Source organism: Cyprinus carpio, chromosome B18 (assembly GCF_018340385.1).
Source record: "Cyprinus carpio isolate SPL01 chromosome B18, ASM1834038v1, whole genome shotgun sequence".
NCBI lineage: Eukaryota > Metazoa > Chordata > Actinopteri > Cypriniformes > Cyprinidae > Cyprinus > Cyprinus carpio.
Genome location: NC_056614.1, coordinates 16,542,273 through 16,562,442, shown reverse-complemented (window position 1 = coordinate 16,562,442; position 20,170 = coordinate 16,542,273). Strand labels below are relative to the sequence as shown.

Genomic DNA, 20,170 nt, shown 5'->3' with positions numbered 1-20,170 from the left:
ACAGTCAACACATTTGGCTTTTTGGCACTCGTGGAGGAAGAAAAACAAAGTTCTTTATGAATGGCAGGATTGCTTGTAATAAATATATATATATAAAAAAGGAAAGGCAGTAGAGCTGACTATTTCTGTCAATGGTAAGTTTGTGATAACATAAGAAAAGTAGTTTAAATGTTTTGCCACTTGCTTGAGCAAATTAATATATAAATCTAAAAGTAAATGCAAAAGTAAAAGCACTGAATAATGTGTTGCTTATATTTATTGTGTTTAAACATGTCCCTTAAAGTTTGTATTACTGTACTGTGTAAAAATAAAATAAAATATTGCAATGCTTAAAAAGCATTTTCAGTGACAATGTTTGGATTTGAAATCAAAATAATGGATAAATGTTGTGTTTGTGGTAAACAGCCAAGGATCAGTCCGCGCTGCTTCCCGTCTCACAAGAGTCACCTAAGAGGGGAATTCCCCATTTTCAAAAATTAAATTAAAAATTAAAAATTTCTAAAATTCCTGAGTGGAGTATCACCTCTCTATAGTTATAAATGATAAAAAGAAGGCTTTAATCGGTGATCAGCCACAAAAATCCTAATCGGAGCACCCCTACTTAATCGTGTCCAAAATAAACGCTTGGTTTACATAATATGTGTGTGTACTGTGTATATTTATTTATATATATATATATATATATATATATATATATATATATATATATATATATATATATATATACACAGTACACACACATATTATGTAAGCACAAACATTTATTTTGGATGTGAATAGTCATGATTAATCAATTTGACAGCTTTAAAAGTTTATTGAAACCAATATGTTGAATCAATTTAACTGATTATTTGATTGCTTCATACTAGTGATCAACCAGTACTGACTTTTTATGAGCAACACTAATACAGTATATTTTTATGTTTATGCAAGTATCCGATAACTGATCCGATAACACAGAACCAATTTAAAATTCTAGTTTTATTCACACATTTTCACACACAATTTTTTTTTTAAATCACCACTGTTACAACTGTACTGTATATATAACACGTATTTTAAATGTATTATTATTATTATTATTGTTATTAATAGAAATTGATACTAGCAGCGATGAACCAAAATTACCTTTTTATGAAAAATACTAATTATAGGTCATTTTTGTCTGATATGCAAAACCAATTTAAAATTATATTTTTATTCTCAAATTTTCATTCAGAAAATAAAAAAATATATATATATAAAAATCTCTATAAATAAATAAATTAATTAATTTTAATTAAAAAATATAAAATATATACATTATTAGAAATAATATTTAGTTTGTTATAATATTTAGTTTAGCGCTTCAGGCCCAAATTATTAAATTATTACTTTTATTATGAAACCAATTATAGGTCTATCCGCTGTAATAGCTTATTTTTCCATGTAAAAGCTATAGTTACAGCCAGAAATAAGCAACATCTGTGCTCTTCCACAACATTCACATACTCTGTAAATGTGTTTTTGCAGTTTTTCTTTTGGGAATGCTTGAAGAAAGAAAGATTCCTGCTCTCTGTTTCTTCTCTCTACCACGCTTCTCATTAAGTCTCTCAACCTCATTTGCTGACATCCCACTGAACAAATGAGCTCAATAGAAGAGCGTTGATGTCAGAAAAGAGGACAGCTCTCTCTTTCTGTCTCAGCCTGTCAGAGCAAGAGAGCAAAGGAAGTAGATCAGAGCCACCGACTGAGACGAAAACACTGTCAGCAGACTCATGTTATCTGTACCAGCAACTGCTGCGTCCTCACCACAACATCTACACTACACTCTCTCCCCTCTTCCCCTATGTATCTACGAAATTAACAAAACAAATCAAAAAAACAAAAAAATATCATATCAGTGTATTTCCGGAGAACATACAAAAGATACATGTTCGAAATATCAACTACACTACAGATCACTGATTGCACATATAGACTGGCAGATGTTCTATATTATAGTCTCCTGGTGTGCGCTTTCTCTGTCTCTCACAAAACATGCATGATTTATTGTTTTAAGTATGAAGAATGATGGCAATTAAAATGTCAGAAATCTCTTACAGTTACATACTTTGTGAGAGTTCTGCAACTAAAAAGAAAGTAAAAGAGTTCAACATTTACTGAAGTCAAAAACTGCAGGAATTGAACCAAGTCCCACCCAACCAAAATCCTATCATGCAAATAAATAAAGGCATTTGTTTTTCAAAAAAGTGCACAAGAGTCATCATCACCCCTGCCATATAGTGTGCTGAAGCTTAATACTTCAAGAACATGTTTTTAATTGGCCATTTAGGAACTGGAGGTGGCTAAAGCAGGATGCCATTGGAGGGAAGATGATAGGAAGGAAAGAAAAGCAAGAATTAATTAAACACATTTCATCTTTCCTTAGCCTGTCCTGCACACACAGTTTTAATGAGCTCTTCTCATTAGCTGCTGCTTAGTTTAAGCACTTGGAGTTTTCCCAGACATTCACACACTGTGCTTCTTGTTAAGTCTTCAAAAACGCTTACTCTTCAGTTCACTCCTTGCAGTTTTTTTATTTTTTTTATTTGAGGCTAAGATTTGGGTTTAGCAGTGTCAACAATGACACAGAAGTTGACACAGATGAAATTTCTTATCATCTCTTCTCAAATCATTCTGTTCGGTTTCCATTCAGTTGCATGTCATTTAGCTTATTTCTGCCTGCTTCAAAGAACGTGCCATATGTGTGATTTTTCCATGCGCTAAAATGAGCACACTTGTCAGTGGATGAAAGGCAGTTGTTTTAGAAGTTTCTGTTTTTTAAAATGTAAATGCAGAAGTTCATTAGGATGCCAAGCTGGTTGCTGTCACGTTTTGAACAGGTTGGCTGTGCAGTGCACTCTGAAGCCTTTGTTTGATGCCAGAGTTGATATTAATGAGCCTGTCACATGGCAAACAGTAATTATGCTTACAGGAAGGGATTTTGGCAGGTAAATGGTGACTGGGGACTGTTTTATACCAGTTTCCAGTTGTTTTTTCTATCTTGACATGATTAGATTGAGAATTGTGGGGGACAGTGTTAGGTTTTTGGTCCCTGAGGTTTCCTGTCAGCTTTGATTCACTGTAAGCCCCTGCAATTCCTGTGACACTGCATGTTGAAGGGACTGGATAGATGTAGGCTATGGAGCACATCAGCTGGGTTCATTATTCATTTTGTCCATATAGGCATACCATAAGATACCATAAAGTCTAAGATTGTGAAGTGATGATGTTACTATCTGTATCCACAAATCTGTGTGATATAAACTACCATTTAAAATTTTGAAGTTTCCAAACTTTTTTTGTTACTTTATATGTTAATATACTGTACCAAAATGGCTTTGTTCATGTGTATTGGTTGATGAACGACAAGTTCATCTCTGTGCCTTATTTTTTTAAGCTTGGTCAATAGTTACTCATAGACCCCTGCTGTGAGAATCTGAGGTCCCAAATAGAGGTGAAGGACATTTCCTGAAGCTAATGTTTTCTTAGCCGCAGATGCTACAGAACTTCTCTCCCCTTTCATTTCATGCTGACCTGAGGTGAGGGGATTTGGCCACTGTTATGTTGTAGACATATATTACACACCTCCTGTATTCAGTCACTCTCACTTGCGTTCATTTGCTTCAGGTTGCATAATGTTACCCCGGTTACCTAGTTTCCCTGGTAACCACTTATGGCATTTGAGGGTTATTTTGGAGAACATCATATGGCGTGCTTATAGAGCTTGGCATATTGCGACTTTGGTTTTTCTTAGAGATGTTTTGTCATGCCAATAATAAAATGCTTAATTAGTTGATTAAATTGTTTCTACTCATTGTCTTAAAATCTCTTACTGTAATTTAAGAATTGATATCCATGACTGTATTTAAAGGGATACTCCACCCCAAAATGAAAATTTTTGAAATTAATCACCCCCATGTCATTCCAAACCTGTAAAAGCTTTGTTCATCTTCGAAACACAATTTAAGATATTTTGGATGAAAACCGGGAGGCCTGTGACTGTCCCATAGACTGCCAAGTAAATAACAGTGTCAAGGTCCATAAAAGGTATGAAAGTCGTCATCAGAAAACTCCATCTGCCATCAGACGTGCAATCTGGGTTATATGAAGCGACAGGAACACTTTTTGTAAGCGAAGAAAACAAAAATAACGACTTTGTTCAACAATTCCTTTGTCAACAGTCTCTCCTTTGTCCTCTGTGTCTCTCCATATCACCGTATGCTGTGTATGCTCTTCTGTGTCATCCACGCCACAAGGATGCGCTGATTCTACGTGTATTTAGCTTTGATTTGAAAGAAAACAATGCATCCTTGTGGTGTGGCTGTGATTAATTATGCACCTATTATGTGTACGATATATTTATTTTTGCACTTTTCTTCAGTTTCGCTATACAACTTCAAGTCAGCACTTACAACCTCTCAGATCTGGCAATACAACTTCAAATCCTGGTGCTTTGACTTTTGCTACTCATTTCACAGTATTCCTGTAGGAAAACTCACTTGTGCACTTGTAAATGACGTGAGAGAGCTGAGCTGGGGGTGGGGCTGGGGTGCGAATTAAGCCATATTATTGGTGGATGCCTGACCAATAAAATGCAATGACTTCATCGAGTGATGACATCATACAACAGCAGCTGCCAATGTGCCTCATTTGGGCCCTGTCCCAAATGGCACCCTAAACCCTTGCACTCTTCCTCTGAGTCTGCACTTTCGTGACGTAATGCCGCTTTGACTGTCGGGTAGAAGTCTGTTGCGGAGCTCGCCCCATTGTGGGCTCGGCAGAAGTGCAGATCGAGGTTGCATAACGGCGGCAAAGGGGGCGCAACAAACACAAAATGACACATGACACATGACACAATCACAAGTAAAATGACAAATGGGACACCCTACGGTCTCATGGACTTAACGGACACGTGCACATGGCGGCCATTGTAAGTCCGTAAAACCGCAAGTGCACATGAAGCGTTCCATTTGGGATGGTCTATTGTAATGTGCTGGTCTATTCCATATAAGTAAAATTTTAGATTAAAAACAACTCCACGTGCAAAGTATACTACTGTTAAAGTTAAAGTTGAAGACTTCTGAAGAATACAATATAAGCAAAATATTTTACAAGTACTGTGTACTTGCTATAGCCTATTACAGTCATATTATTGGTAAGTTACTCCCTTACCTGCATCAATATTTATCCTGTTTCATTTTTAATTCAGAGTGTCTATTAACACTACAGTAAGTGCAAATAGGCTATAGACGTAGATGGTACAGCGCGAACCATAGTCATTTTGATGAGATCAACCCGGATTCAAATCCGCCTTTTGCCAAACTTTTTTTCTCTCCCTTTTCAAATCTCATATCGCATTGGAAAGGCATTTATTTTCAATAAAAATGAAGGAAAAAAATCAAAAAGTAAAGTATCGGGTAGGTTTAGGGTAGGTGTAGGGAGGGATTTATTGTCCAAATAAGGTGTCATCCATTTAATAATTTTATTTAAAATGATAATTTACACTTAATACGTTATTATTGCATACTGTTTTGTAATGTACTATAATACTGAGGTGCAGATAATTGCCACTATTTCCAATAAGTATTATAACAGAAAATCCTGCTATTTTAACATAGAATAAATAGAATCTATTGCTATCTGGACTTAGTGTATATAGCACATTGTTAAAAATACTGCTATTTTCACTTAGTGTAAATATAATCCATTGCTATTTGCACTGTGTAAATAGCATCTATAGCCGTTGCCTTTTTAATTATTCCTTAATGGCTTTATATTGGCCTTAATGGTTATAAAGTGGTTCAACATTACAGCAATGTTACTCTCCGCAATATATAATAATATAACATATGAAAGATGTTGCATTATTTGTCTGCCAGATAATACTTGAAAACCAAGATGAATATTGTGGCTTAAAAAAAGCTAATTAAAAGCTAAATTAAAAAGCTAATGTAGCTAATTGCAGCAATTTACAAATAACTGATACTTGTGCATAAAAATTTATGTTTCCGCATGGCAAGCGCCAAGATTTGAAGTTGTATTGCCAGATCTGAGAGGGTATAAGTGCTGACTTGAGGTTGTACAGGGGAACTGAATTAAAGTGCAAAAGTAAATATGTCGTACACATTTGTGTCCGTCATTTTGTTCATGTGAATGTCATTTTACACGTTTGTAACAATCTGCAACTTTGAATTCTTTGAAAGTTTTGATTATTGCCTGTGTATGCAAATTGAGAGATTTAGCTTTTCACATCAGTGCTATGAGTATACATTTCAGCTTACAAATAAAAATATTAATTGACAAGTTCTCACATTCAAAACAGCAGGCTCTCAGGTTTTGCTACTACAATACTTTCATAGATATTCTGCCAAAAAACATCTGTTTGGTTTTGATTATCATGTCTATTACACTGAAATCATATGTTTTAAACCCATATCAGTTTAAACTTCTGATATACGGATTTCTGAGTGTACACATCTAAAGCACGCTCACAAAAAGCAGCTGTCACATGGCATGTGAGTACTAAACTAAATTCTCATTCATGCCTTATTGCGCTTAAACTGTAAAATACACACAAGTTGTCATTCAGGAAGGATATACTTCATTATATGTTGTTTTCATAGATTTGGTCCCATTCGGACATAGCCATCTTAATTAAATGGGATGTCTATGTACATACTTTTGGCTTTATAGTCTAAACTCAGGTATAGTAATAAAAATATGAGAGTGCAAAATGTTAAAGATAGAGCATCGTGGACCTTAAACTAGAAATGCTTTCAGGAACATATATCTGCATTATACAGATACGTTTACTCAGATTTCTGGAACCTACTATGGTGCATTACCACTATGCTTGGAGGTAATTTAATTCAGGGCTTATTGGAATGTAGCTGCTGATGATTCAGTTAGTGTGCAGGGCTTCAGTCTCATACACTTGCTGTGTACATTTGTCATATACAGTATAGGCTGTTTACTGGCCTGTTAGAGGATTTAAATACAGTATTGGGACAGGAAAAAAAATATGCACAAACAATGAGCAGGTTCATCCTTTCCTCCCTTGCATTTCTCCATAGTGTGAATGAATATTTATGAGACAGCGAGTCTGGAATTCAGATTCTGCATGTTGCCATAATGTTATCCTTGAGAAGGCTGTGTGCTAATGAGCCTGGCTCAATGTCCCAAGCTGCCGTATGTTATGGAATTGCTTTTCAAATACTTCTTTCCTTTCTGGCTTGGCATAACTTGAAGTATGGTGTTGTGTAATATGAGAGTGGCTTTAAAATCGATTTGTTGGCAGTCATTTTAAATTTACATCCTATGGTTTCATCTGCATCTGGATGAATTACAGTTTTTGCAGCAACAACATGGACGTAATAGAAAGACAATGAGAGGAGAGCGGTAGGATACACCACTGAATCAGAATGTCACTGCTGAAGTGAATTTTTGTAGATCAGTTGACAGGAACCTTTTCATATTCTTATCATTGTTTTACCAAAGTATCACGGGGGATACAGTGCTTGGTTTATTGAATCTCCAATATAGAAAATCCAGCAAAATAGAGAATTACGTATTGTAGAACCTCAGTTGAACTGGCCACATACCACAGGAAATGTATTTGGAATTTGAATTGGAATGGCAGGAACAAGTATTTAATGAATTGGTATTCAAAGAGAAGCGTAGGTTAATTTATTAAATATAATTTTTTTTTGTTAATATTCAAGAAATATTATAATAATAAGGAATGTTTCTTGTGTGCAAGATGAGCATATTAGAATGATTTCTGAAGTGTGTGACAGAAGACTGATAAATAAATAACATTTTAATATCAGCATTCTAAAATATATTAAAATATAAAAGTTATTTTAAATTGTGATGATATTTCACAATATTAATGTTTTTACTGTATTTTTGATCAAATAAATGTCATAAACCCCAACTTTTTAATGGTTGTGTACAATGCTAGTGATAACTGTTTTATAATTAATTCATTTTCCATTCATGCAATAGGCAATACGTTTAATGAACATTAAACAAATGACTCTTGTGGGTAGCACTTAGATTTTAACCCCGACAGTTGTGCCTCTATTCACACAGTGATGCCTCTCAGGACAGCACAGGAGAATAACCCAATATTATAATAACTGAGTCAATGAAATATCAAATGAAAAATCAGACACTTGGTTTCCGGCTTAGTATACCCTCAATTTTGTTTTTCAGTTCCATCCAAGAATTTTCATTTAGGTGCACTGCAAGCAGATTGCTGCCGCCCTTCCAATATGTTCCACTATTTCCATCTCCAACCCTTTCCTGTATCGGTGGTGTGAAGTGGTAATTTCACAGGCATGTGATGCTCCAGGCATTTTACTAGAACTCCCGTCTGTCATTCATTACTGTCCTGAGACTCATCTCTCCACTGCTAGTGCGTGAATCGCAGCCTGTGCCCATGCGCTCTAGCACAGCGGTGGGCCCTGCACCTGCTCTGCGAGAGCTAAGTGCTGCCACAGCGCTTGTCCTCACTTGTTCATTAAACTTCTGAGGCTCCTTCTATAACTCTCTATGCTGCTGCATTTTATGATGAAGTGCAGTCCACAGCCCTAGTTGTTTATCTCTGACTGCATTTTATGACTGGAGAATCGCGAACTCTATTGCCCGAATCTTACACAGCTTACATAAAGCGTCATCACTGCTGAAATTCACTGCCTGTGTGTAGAACGATGTCTGTGAGTGGCCCTTCCACCTCCTGTTTATTGTACTGTGAAGTAAAATGAATAATTTGCCCAAAAAGGAAACTTCTATCAAGAGTTTCTCTCTTCCATAGAACACAAATGAAGAAATAAAACCGGTTGCATTAACCGCTTAGACTAGTCTTTAATGATAGTAATCAAATTTTTTTTCTTTAAGACTGGTCATAACTTTTTCAAGGAAGAATGGTCTAATTTGAATCCAAAAAAGTAAGTCTGATTACTTCTTGGCTAGCTACTAGTTGGTAGTTCTAAAATAGCAGCAGTGCAACTGGTTCATATTAGATTAAGATTATACTGGAGTTTTTAAGCTTCAAAAAGGTTGCAAAAAACCCCAAAATTGTCCATATGTCTGGAACAGGTTTGGACTGTTTCTGCTTATAAATAGTGCATCTGTGCATATTTCTCTCCTGATTCAGACCACATAACTTTTTCACCAGAGAAGCAATATTATGGACAGAGGTTTTAATGATGGATTTATTACAAACATGCTATTTTTCACTTGGCATTAATTGATCGATTGGATTCATGTGGGTTTCTTTTGGATTACGTTGATGTTTTGATAGCTGTTTAAACACTCATTCTGACGGCACTAGGGCTGTGCGATTAATCAAAATCGTAATAAAATCACGATTTGAGTGTGCGCGATTTCTAAATCATTTTATAGCACGATTTTCCGCAGTCCCAACCTCCCGCAGTATGCTATCCGATCCAATCAGAATGCAGCTAAGTGGAGTGCGAGAACAGGACAGACTGGGCATATGCCTAACTCCAGGTTCACACTCTGTCTGTGATGCGTATTTTTCAGAGCCAATGTTAATAGATCAGAACGTTCACACTGCACACCGTAAAAGATGTGAACAGAAAAGGTTAGAAATCGAAGGGTGCGAAAAGAATGAATATCTAGCGCATGAGCATAGTTGTGAGTGCACAGGACACAGTTTGAACAAGAGGAGACATGTTTTAAGTGCGCGCACTCTCTCCGGACGAAAGCAGCGTGTATCTGAGCACGCGTGTCTGGTTTTGTGAAAAAGCAAATGAAATCTGCGTACGAGCGGACAGATTCGCTCTCGCACATTATTTTAATGTGCTTTTGCGTTACAATAACGCACTCTCTCTGCTGCTTCTGAATCGCACACACATACTGTATACGCACTGCAAACGGAGTACGTGTGAACCTTGGGCAATAAATATATTTCAGCACCTGAGGCACCGCTACAATGAGCTCTATGACCAATGCATGGCAAAAAAAACAAAAAAGCCCTAGACACATTTTTTATTTTTTTTGCCATGTGTCTAGACATTTTGTTTGACATCTACTTAGTGATTATTTTGACTTATGTCTGTTCTAGAGGCATGTTACAACTTTTTGATAAAGCTCTCATTGGTTTTCTTTTTGGAAATATGTTTCAAATTTATACTGAATGCATTTATGACTAAAGCATGTCTGTGTGTATCAAAATCGTGATTAAAATCAAAATCGCAAAATTGATCAAAAAATCGTGATCGTTTTTTTTTTGTCCATATCGCACAGGCTTAGACGGCACCCATTCACTGCACAGGATCCATTGATGAGCAAGTGATGTAATGCGAAATTTCTCAAAATAACATCAGAAGAATAAAAATAAAAACACATGAAATAAATACATAATAAATACTTTTATGATACATTTAGGGTGCTTTTCGTTGTAATTGCATGGAAAAGAGTGTACTTTTTGTGTTCTGCGGGAGAAAGTAAGTGATGCAAGTTTGCAGCGACATAAGTAAATTAAGATAGATAGGGTGAACTATTCTTTCACTGACAGTAACCTGCGTCATTTTATCTCATGAATTGTGTGGATCAAGAAGAGATGGCTGAATAAGACTCTGATGATGGTTTGTGTACTTTGAACACGGTATTACTTGCCTCATCACCATTATGGCTTATAGAGGTGGGCACAATTGAAACACAGCTGGAGCGCTAGATTACCCGACTGCTGTCTCAATCAGTGTGGTTACGAAACGCTCCCAAAGTGACATAGATCAGTGGACCTGTGTTTCCTATGCGTCGAAAGCAAAGGCTGCCACTGTTACACCGAGTCCTGTCTTTGTGATGATAATTCTCCAGCATCAAGCCGCCTGATTAAAATTGCCTGGAAAACTCTGCAAGAGGCGATTATAATTAGAAGCCCTGTGCATGTTTGCTGGTGGTGGCTGCAGCTTGAGAATAACATTGTTCTCAGATGCCTCCCACTGCCTGTGGGGTGTGAATAAAGATTTGCACTTTCAAGTTCACTGGTTGTTGTGCGCTCTCTGAGGTAAACTAGAATTAACTTATTTATACAAGTTCCCCTATAAGCCTGCCATGAAGCCTATCCTCTAGAGATGCCCTCAGGAATCTAAATGTCAAACTGATAAAGGTCAAGCCCACAGAGGATTTAATTGACATGTAGTTACTGATCCGATCTAATAAGGTTTGTGAATAAGGATCTGTGATATGGTGCTTTCTCTTAAGTAAATTCTTCCACATGGGGATATGGGTATTTGACAATGAAGATTATTGTTGTGTAGCTCTGCATATTGTTCTTTTTTATTACTAAAGGATTTTGTTGTCTGTGGTTACTGCCAGTGTGACTAAATCAACTGAATTTAAGTTACTGCAAACACAGATGTGTTTATCTTGATCCGTAATTCAACTAAGCAAGTTGAAAATGATTATTGCTCACACTGATCACTGCTTTGCATAGGCTTAAAAAAGTGACCATGTGTGTCTTGCATTTAAAAGGTGAAATTGATGTTTTTTTCTCATAGGAATACTATGAACCTCTTGAAATGTACGTCCAACCTTCCAGTCAGATTGTACTGCAGAGGGGTCAAAGAAACATAAAATAGCTGACTGCGTGACTATACGTCTGTTAAAAGGATACATTCTCTGCCTTTCACAGCTGCAGTGTCACACTTTGTCTGTTCTTAAAGGATAAAATCCCATCTCTAAGTCTGTCAAAGGACTCTGGGTTAAACTGTTCTCTCTAGGGGAGATGAAAGTGAAAATGCGGTGCGGTGGCTGGAACAGATGGAAGCCTCCCAAAAGGCTTGGGGAAACTGTGATGCCCAAAGTTAGATAAACCTTCAGCATCACACTGAAAGATGCTTGAGACACCTTCAGCGAACAGGAGAAATCAAAGTGTAAGTCTTTATCTTGTAGCATTTAACAACTCGTTTCCCACACACTCTCAGACAATAATGGAGGAACACCTCAATCATAGTTCTTCTACAATTGGAAGTCTGTGTTCTCATCTCTTCATTTTCTACCAGACTGGGATTTAATCCTGGTTTTGTAAAGTCTCAACAACTGTGATTTGGGCCTGTGAATGGATGTGTCCCTGGCTGAATAACTGCATCATGCCATGACTTCTGTTTTCAGGCTTGGTTAATGCGATTGTGATTGAATCTCTTCTCTCAATTCTCGGAAGCTTTGTCTAACTAGGCTGAGCCACAGGTTTAGAGTGTAGGTGGTAGAAAACCTTTGCCTGCCTCTGTTGTGCTCTGTAATTTTGGGAGAGTTGACCCTTTCGGCTTATTCTAGAGAACTGTTTAACCCTCTTTCATTTGGATCTTAGAGAACAATGAAGCAGCAGAGACTGTGGATGATGATCACGATTTCATCTCAAAGTATTTGTGAATTAAATTTAATATATTTCATATAACATTTATTTTAAATAGTCTATATTTAAAATGTATTTAAACTTGTTTTGTTTTGCATGGATTTGCAAAATAACTTGAGTAACTCACTAGTGTGTCAAATTTAATATTTTATTTATTTACAAAAAACATTCTGTTTAGTTCAGTAACTATGCAGCACTGCATATTAAAAAATAATATATTTAACACATTTATTCAAATAACTTTTATAATATATCTAAAATATAATTTCACCTAGCATTGAATGGTAAAATCCAGCTTTTTTTTTTTTTTAAAAAAGGGTGTTTGTAAAGTTTAAAGTTTAGACTGGTTCGATGATTACTGTTAAGGTTGCACTCAAATGAAAACAAAAGTGATAAATAACAATTTAATATATTGGATAATATAATGGAGATGAACAGATGCTTATATGTTGTATAATTATCTGGCACAGCATCTGTGTATCTTAATCAGCCAGCCTTGTCAACAAATACAAGGGTGTGACTTTCACTCTTTTTTTTTTTTGTAAATATGTTAGTATAACTGTAAGCTTTTATCTATTTTAAGCCAAAGACACACTAGACATTCTCTGTTCAGACATGAGCCAATTAATCGTATCCTAGCAACAGCAGTCAATATGTTTCTTAGCAACAACATTTAGTAATATGCAAAACTGCGTTTAAAGAGGCTGGGACACATCAGTCAAATTACTTGTCCCACTATATTATGCCATTTTATTCTGGGGTTCCTTTGCCGATGGCTGTTTAAAATGACTGGCATTGGTTATTAAGCTTGATATGAGGGTTTCTTTATACCCGGTTTTCCTTTGAACTATGAAATATTGCGTTAGTGGCAGTGCTATCCACTTGTCTGTATTTGTCACGCTTATTACATTTAATGCTTGCTCCACAAAACACAAAAAATAGGTGTCAGTGCATTCATTTTATTTTTATTTTTTACCAAAGGTGCCATATATTCTCTGTGGGAAATCTCTAATTATTAGACAACTCCTCACAAGCTCCTCCTCAAACACTGATGGTATTTTTATCTTGTATGTGCCATTGTTTATTTTGTGGAAAACCTATTTTTGTGCATCACATATAAGGCTCTTCTCGACTATTTAGGTCTCGGCTTGAACGCAGGTGTCTCGGGATGCTTTTGTCCAGTATGTCACTCATTGTTATTCAGTAATTCACCTTATCAGTCACACTTTCAGAAGTGCCTAGAGCATATTTTACAGAAGGGTGACAGACCATTTGTACATGTGTGGCTGGGTATATGTGTCGCTGGAACCATAATAGAGAAGAATGAATATTTCATGACACCGAGGTTTAAAACCCATATCCTTATGCACTCATGCAGTCTGGGCACCAAATCATTAGATTCGCTCCAAGCATGGTGTTGACCTGAGGATTCCAACACATTTATACCTCATTAAAGGGCTATCACAGTTCTATAGTTTTGATTTGTATAGATATCTTCAGGTTATTTGTTTTACTGCTTAATTTACTTCTAACGTCATCATTGCTGTTATTTGGATAAAGCATTTTGCAGGATTGAAGTTATTTGTTTTGCCAGTTATTTTGAGATGTCCTGTTTATTTTGGCATGGACAGTAAACCTTGCCTCCATGCTTGCTGATGTGTGTTAAGGCCCTTATTGGCACTAAAGCACAGTGCAGAGATGCTTACCTGGCATACTGTTAGCATAAATCATTCGGAGTCTTCCCAGCTGCCATCGACACCACCTGGAGGCTCCTTGTTCAGGCAGGTGGGCATGACAAAAAAATCTTTATTTGTCTCCACAGTTTTTATGCAACTTTTTAATGCAATGTCACAAAAAAATGAGATCAGGAAACAGGGCTAAAGGGTATCAGGATTATTAGGTAACTAAAATTAAACTGATTCTAAAATAAACGATTGAAAAATGTTTGCTACTTGGAAAAAAGTTTAAAAACATTACTTATTTTAATTTAGTTTAACGATGTAAACTGCCTATAACTATATAGATACTATATAGACACTTCACATAATTTTTTGTATTAAAAATGACAAAAAAATGTAACTAAAATTAAAATCGAAAATATTTAATAAAAACTGATTCAAAATATTTAAAAACTGTAATATATAAATGATACTAATTTAATTATTATTAATTATTATAATTAGGCCTATATAAATATTATAATTTTTATAATAGATTTTAATATATTATACTTTCCATGTTATTGTTGATAAGCAATATATAGCTCATATTAAATTTATTTATTTATTTATTTATTTACTTGTTTAACCAGGAAGGTCCCATTGAGATACAATATCTCTTCTACCAGGGAGTCCTGGTCAAGATAGGCAGCAAAGGCCAAAGTTACAAAGAAATACACATCACCACACAATGAACAAACATAAAACACAATTTTCTAAAAACAATACAATTCCTAGTCAGTTATTAAAACATGTACACTGTTCTATATAAACCGATTTTAAAATATTTTTAAACATAGCGAGAGATGGTACAGATTCCATATGTAATGTACCTTGAAGCTCATTCCATACATACGGAGCATAACTAGAAAAAGCTGAACGACCTATCTCTGTATGAAAAATCGGCATCTTAAGAGTTTATCTGTTGATCTGGTATTATAAATATTTGTGCAGTATGTCAACAAACTAGATATATGCTGTGGTAATTTACCCACTACAGCTTTTAAAATAAAAATTAACATATGTTTTTTTTTCTCCTTAAGCACAATGAAGTCCATTTTGTAATTTCATATAAATTACAGTGATGTGTACGGACACTTGTACCAGTAACAAATCGTAAAGCAGCATGATAAACTACATCCAACTTTTTCAAAACATTCAGAGGTGCATGCATATAAATTATATCACCATAGTCCAATACTAAAAGAAGAGTATTTTCTACTAAACGTTTTTGAGCGACAAAGGAGAAACATTTTTTAAGCGAAAATAAAAACCTAACTTTGGTCTCAATGTCTTTAAAAGACTATCGATATGAGAACTATAAGTCAGTTTATCATCGAGCCAGATACCAAGATATTTGTAAGATACAACCCTTTCAATCTGTGTACGATTGAAAGTTTGAATAACAAAATCATTTAATAATAATCTGGACCGTGCAAAAATCATGTATTTAGTTTTTTTAGCATTTAACACTAATTTTAAGTTACCAAGAGAAGTCTGAAATGAATTAAAAGCATTCTGTAGAGAGTCCATTGCCGCTTTTAAAGATGGAGCCATAGTGTAGATTATAGTATCATCTGCATAAAAGTGTACATTTGCTGGCTCGACTCCTTTACCAAGTTTATTTATATAGATAGAGAATAAAATTGGCCCTAAAATTGATCCTTGAGGAACACCTGTCTTCACTATTAAAGGAGCAGAAACATAATTATCTATGGACACACATTGAGTCCTTCCAGTCAAATAATCTGAGAACCACTTCAACACTATATCACTAAAACCTACGCATTTAAGCCTTTGCAACAACAGATAATGATTCACAAAATCAAATGCTTTCGATAAATCAATAAAAAGTGCAGCACATGTTTTTTATTTTTTTAAATACTACTTTTAAAAATATTAAAACACTAAAAATTATTTTAAATTTGAATTTAGGCAACATAACATTGAAGTGTAGGCTGCAGTATGAAAAATGGATAGTCATTTAGGGATTTGCGTAAGATTACATTTAACAGTGTTAATAAATTATTAGTGATTTTAAAGATTAATTTTAAGGGAGTATTAGATGAATACATATTAAATAATCGGTTATGGAGTTGGTACCGATATACTGTATCGTGCATCCCTAACCTAACAATTCTGTCATTATTTACTCGCCCTCATGTCATTCCAAACCTATGTGTTACCAATAAAGATAACATTAACATTAATATAGTTGTTGATGTCGTTGTTTCTTTCTTTTACTTAGAAACCAAACAAATGTATAATCATAGATTAATAACATTCACATTTGGCGTTTACACTATTTATCCACAGCGATCTCAATAAACCTTAACATGAACCACAAATGACTCAGAAACAACAATAAAATATGATCACCATGCTGGGATCAGGAAAGAATCAACATGGAAAGCAATTTTGATGTTATTAGATCGCTTTAAGTCTTAACAAGCTACATTAATCTCGTGCTGTGCATCGTTTCTCTTCTTTTTAATGACTCCAAATCATATACGCTTTTAAGCATCACATTCTTAAAGGGGGAGAACCCAACATCTGTATGACTTTCTTTCTTCTGCGGAACACAAAGGGTCAGATTTACTAAACAGGGCAAATTAGCATTAGAGCGCAATTCCAATCAAGAGCTGATGGGAGAGGAAAATTCTGCGGGTGATTTACTGACAATGTGCACATTAAAGAACACAGAGCCAGCCAGATCATTTCCATATTGACCAGTATAATCTACCAAGAACAGCGCAAAATGATCACCTGCTTTAAGACATGCCTTTTTGGGGGCGTTAAATAATGGCACAAATACCAGTAATTTGACAAGCGCAAATGTTAGTAAATTGCATTGCGTGATTCATTTTAATATTCTCCTCTCATAAATTTTGTGTTTGAAAGGAAAACTCCTATAGTGTATATTGAATAAGGTCAGTAAATACTGATAGTACTATTTTAACGCCAAAAGACGGTTTGCACTGGCCCAAAATATATTTTAAGAACTATATTTTTGTTCATTTTATGATAGTCGGTGTGGTCCAAAACAACAAACCTTCCTCTGTGGAGCACAAAAGAAGAGTTGGTACAGATTTGTGGTACAGTGGTACAGATTTGGAACAACATGAGGTTGAGTAAATTCTGAAATATAATTTCTGGGTTAACTATCACTTTAAGCCCTGTCAAACCTGCAAGCTTTTCATTTCCAGCCCTTAAATTTAACTACTAGGCTACACAACTCCACACTTCAACCCTCTCCTTCACTCACTCACTTTGTTTTCTTGGAATGACAGAGCACTACAGACTGTCAGTGCTCTCAGTCTCCTTTATTACTCCTTCTGTTATGGTCTTTTATACACAGTCATCCTAAGTCTGCATGGCAATGCGGCATAATTTATGAGATACCTTACAGAAGCCAGGACTGCAGTTCAAATTTACTCCCTTGCCAATGCTGCCTTTCCATTTGGATATTCAATTGCGATCAGCAGCGAAGGCCGGGGTTGGTTAAAACGCTGACCATGACGATCTTTCTGCAAATCAGTGCATAATATCAGTGCCAATGGACAATGACTGAGCAAGCGAAAGAATAGCTGTTTACTCGTTTTTCACAATGTCCAGGATTTGAGTCTTGGCTGCTACACAAGAGAGTTATTTTATTGTGGGTTTTTTTGCCATCCTGAAAATATCTAGATAGGACGGCAATCAAGAATATAAGAGGAAATCGCAAAAAAAAAGATAAGACATTTATGGTTGAGAGAATGTAAACCTCTAAACTGAGACTCCACTGTGGCTGCTGGGAGCATTTGACAGAATCTTTGTGTTTATATGTACAATAATAATGCTTAAAGTTCAGCACTAACACCTTCACAGTGTATTTCTTTCAATACAACACCCTTGTGTGACATTATGCCTCTACGGTGTAAAACAGACCTTGAGTGTTTGGGAAAGTGGTCAAAATGTCACCAGATCAATGAGTGTTGGCTCCTCTAATGTCCAATACCATTACGAGCTTTCAGAACTTAACTCGCCTTAAGCTTTTGCCTACATGAACTGCATCTTGTTTTTCTTGTTTCTTTGAGCTCATTCCAGACATGTTCATCCCCCGGGTCCCTCAGGAGATTTGCACCTCTGGATGTTGTACTTAAAGCTGGGGCAAAGTTCACTAGAGTTTCTCAAACAGAACTTCATCAAATAAACATGCTTAAGATCCTCAGAAAAGTGCTGATGTGCTCTTATCTGTCTTCTCTCCTTCAATCTCCTCTTCCTCTCTCTTTTTTCTCTCTCGCTCACTGCAGGTATATGAACGTGGAACTAATGTTGAGCAGTTTGTGACCCGCTTCCTGTTGAAGGAATCAGCCAATCAGATCCAGTCTCTGCTGAACTCTGTAGAGAGTGCTGTGGATGCCATTGATGAGCAGCATTCATCAGTGGGGTGAGAAATAGAGCTTGTCCCATTCATCAACATATATGTCCATTAGGACATGAATGTATTTATAAGTTTAGTAGATTTTCAATTTAGGAAATGCTTTATGATTACATTACAGTAATTGCAGGATTCAAATGGCTTGTGGACAATAATAAGAGAGCACGTTTGGGATCTCACCCGGGTATGGGATTAAAAATGAATAAAAAAGTTGCTGCCATCATACATTTAAAAATGATTTGTTTAAGTTAAATACAAAAAAAGACTATTTCTAATGAAATTAAATACTGTTTAGTTGATTTCAGTTAAACATTTTAATCATCCTTATTCCTTGTCCTTGTTCTCCCTGTTATGACCTAGATCCTACCCCAGTAAGACCAGCCCACGCGTCCCAGATAGACGCTATGAGGCCCCAGTGCCAGATTATCCTCCCAACAACAGAGTCAGTTCAAAGGACAGCTTGAGGAACATCAACACAGGTGCAGGTGAGGTGATCACCCTAGTAAAAACAAAACTATAGCATAATTTATTTAAAATACATTTATTTCATACTAAGTATACTTCAAATCCATTACCATGTTTATTGACATATCACTTAAGACTTGCTGATATATAATTATAATACAACTTTATTTGGAGTGTTTCTTTATTTAGTAACTGCTGTTCCTCAAAAGCCGGATGTATCATATTTGATACTCACATTTTAACATGATTTGTCTAAAAATGATGTATGGATAATTAAGTAAATGTAAGTTGATTCAGTCTAGTAAGTGTTCACTTTGAAATATAACCTTACTATATAACCTTAATATAACAATATAAAGGTTTTTCTCATATTTACTTTAGAAATCCAGGACCGATTTCTTAGCAACAACACATGTGTCCCACAATCTAGTGGACGGTTTTATAATTATAATAAAAGGCTAAAAAAAATCTAAAGTACTGTGTCTGGCAGATGACAGAAGGCATGTAGAATGTTGTGTTTTTGATCATGTTGATAATTTTGAGGCCTTAAAATTTGTGTATCAAATATGAGTAGATTTAGAGTAAAATGAGTAGAAATAGATGTAGTGAGTGAAATAGAGTAGATTTTATATGTACTTATGCAGTAGATGCATTACTAGAATTCAAGTCTGAAATAATGTAAATCTGTAATTACTCCGGCCACTCAAAACTTGCAAGGTGACTTTCACATACTGAATACACTTATGTCTTCAAGCATCAGCATAAATGCAGCGTGCATCTGTGTATGTGATCAGAAACAGCTGTGATGAGACTTTTTGAACAAAGTTGTGATGAAACAGTTGGTTCTTACTTCATATGCCTGAGAGTTCTTTTCCAAGAAACCTCTCATTTGTTTTCAATGTTCAAAAGAACAGCATTTATTTGAAATAGAAATCTTTAGTAACTTTATAAATCTCTTCACTGTCACTTTTGATCCTTCTTGCTGAATAAAAGTATTAATTTCTTTCAAAAAACAAAAACAAAAAACAAACCATCATACTGAACCCAAACTTTTAAACAGTAGCACAACTAAATATTGGGCAAAATAATATTTTTTATATATATTATCCTGTTCACATGTTACACAAAGTATGTTCATCAATACTTTTAAAAATTATT

General features: G+C 35.4%; 1 protein-coding gene across 2 annotated transcripts in view; it reads left to right on the top strand.

Annotated features, from left to right (window-relative positions):
• LOC109109318 (N-terminal EF-hand calcium-binding protein 2) overlaps window positions 1-20,170 on the top strand; it is a 92,412-nt gene that overhangs the window by 46,594 nt on the left and 25,648 nt on the right. For both annotated transcript variants that reach the window (XM_042744054.1, XM_042744053.1), the window contains exons 6-7: window positions 18,420-18,556; window positions 18,908-19,032. In XM_042744054.1, coding sequence (XP_042599988.1) covers window positions 18,420-18,556; window positions 18,908-19,032 — 262 coding nt within the window. The remainder of the gene's footprint in view (window positions 1-18,419; window positions 18,557-18,907; window positions 19,033-20,170) is intronic.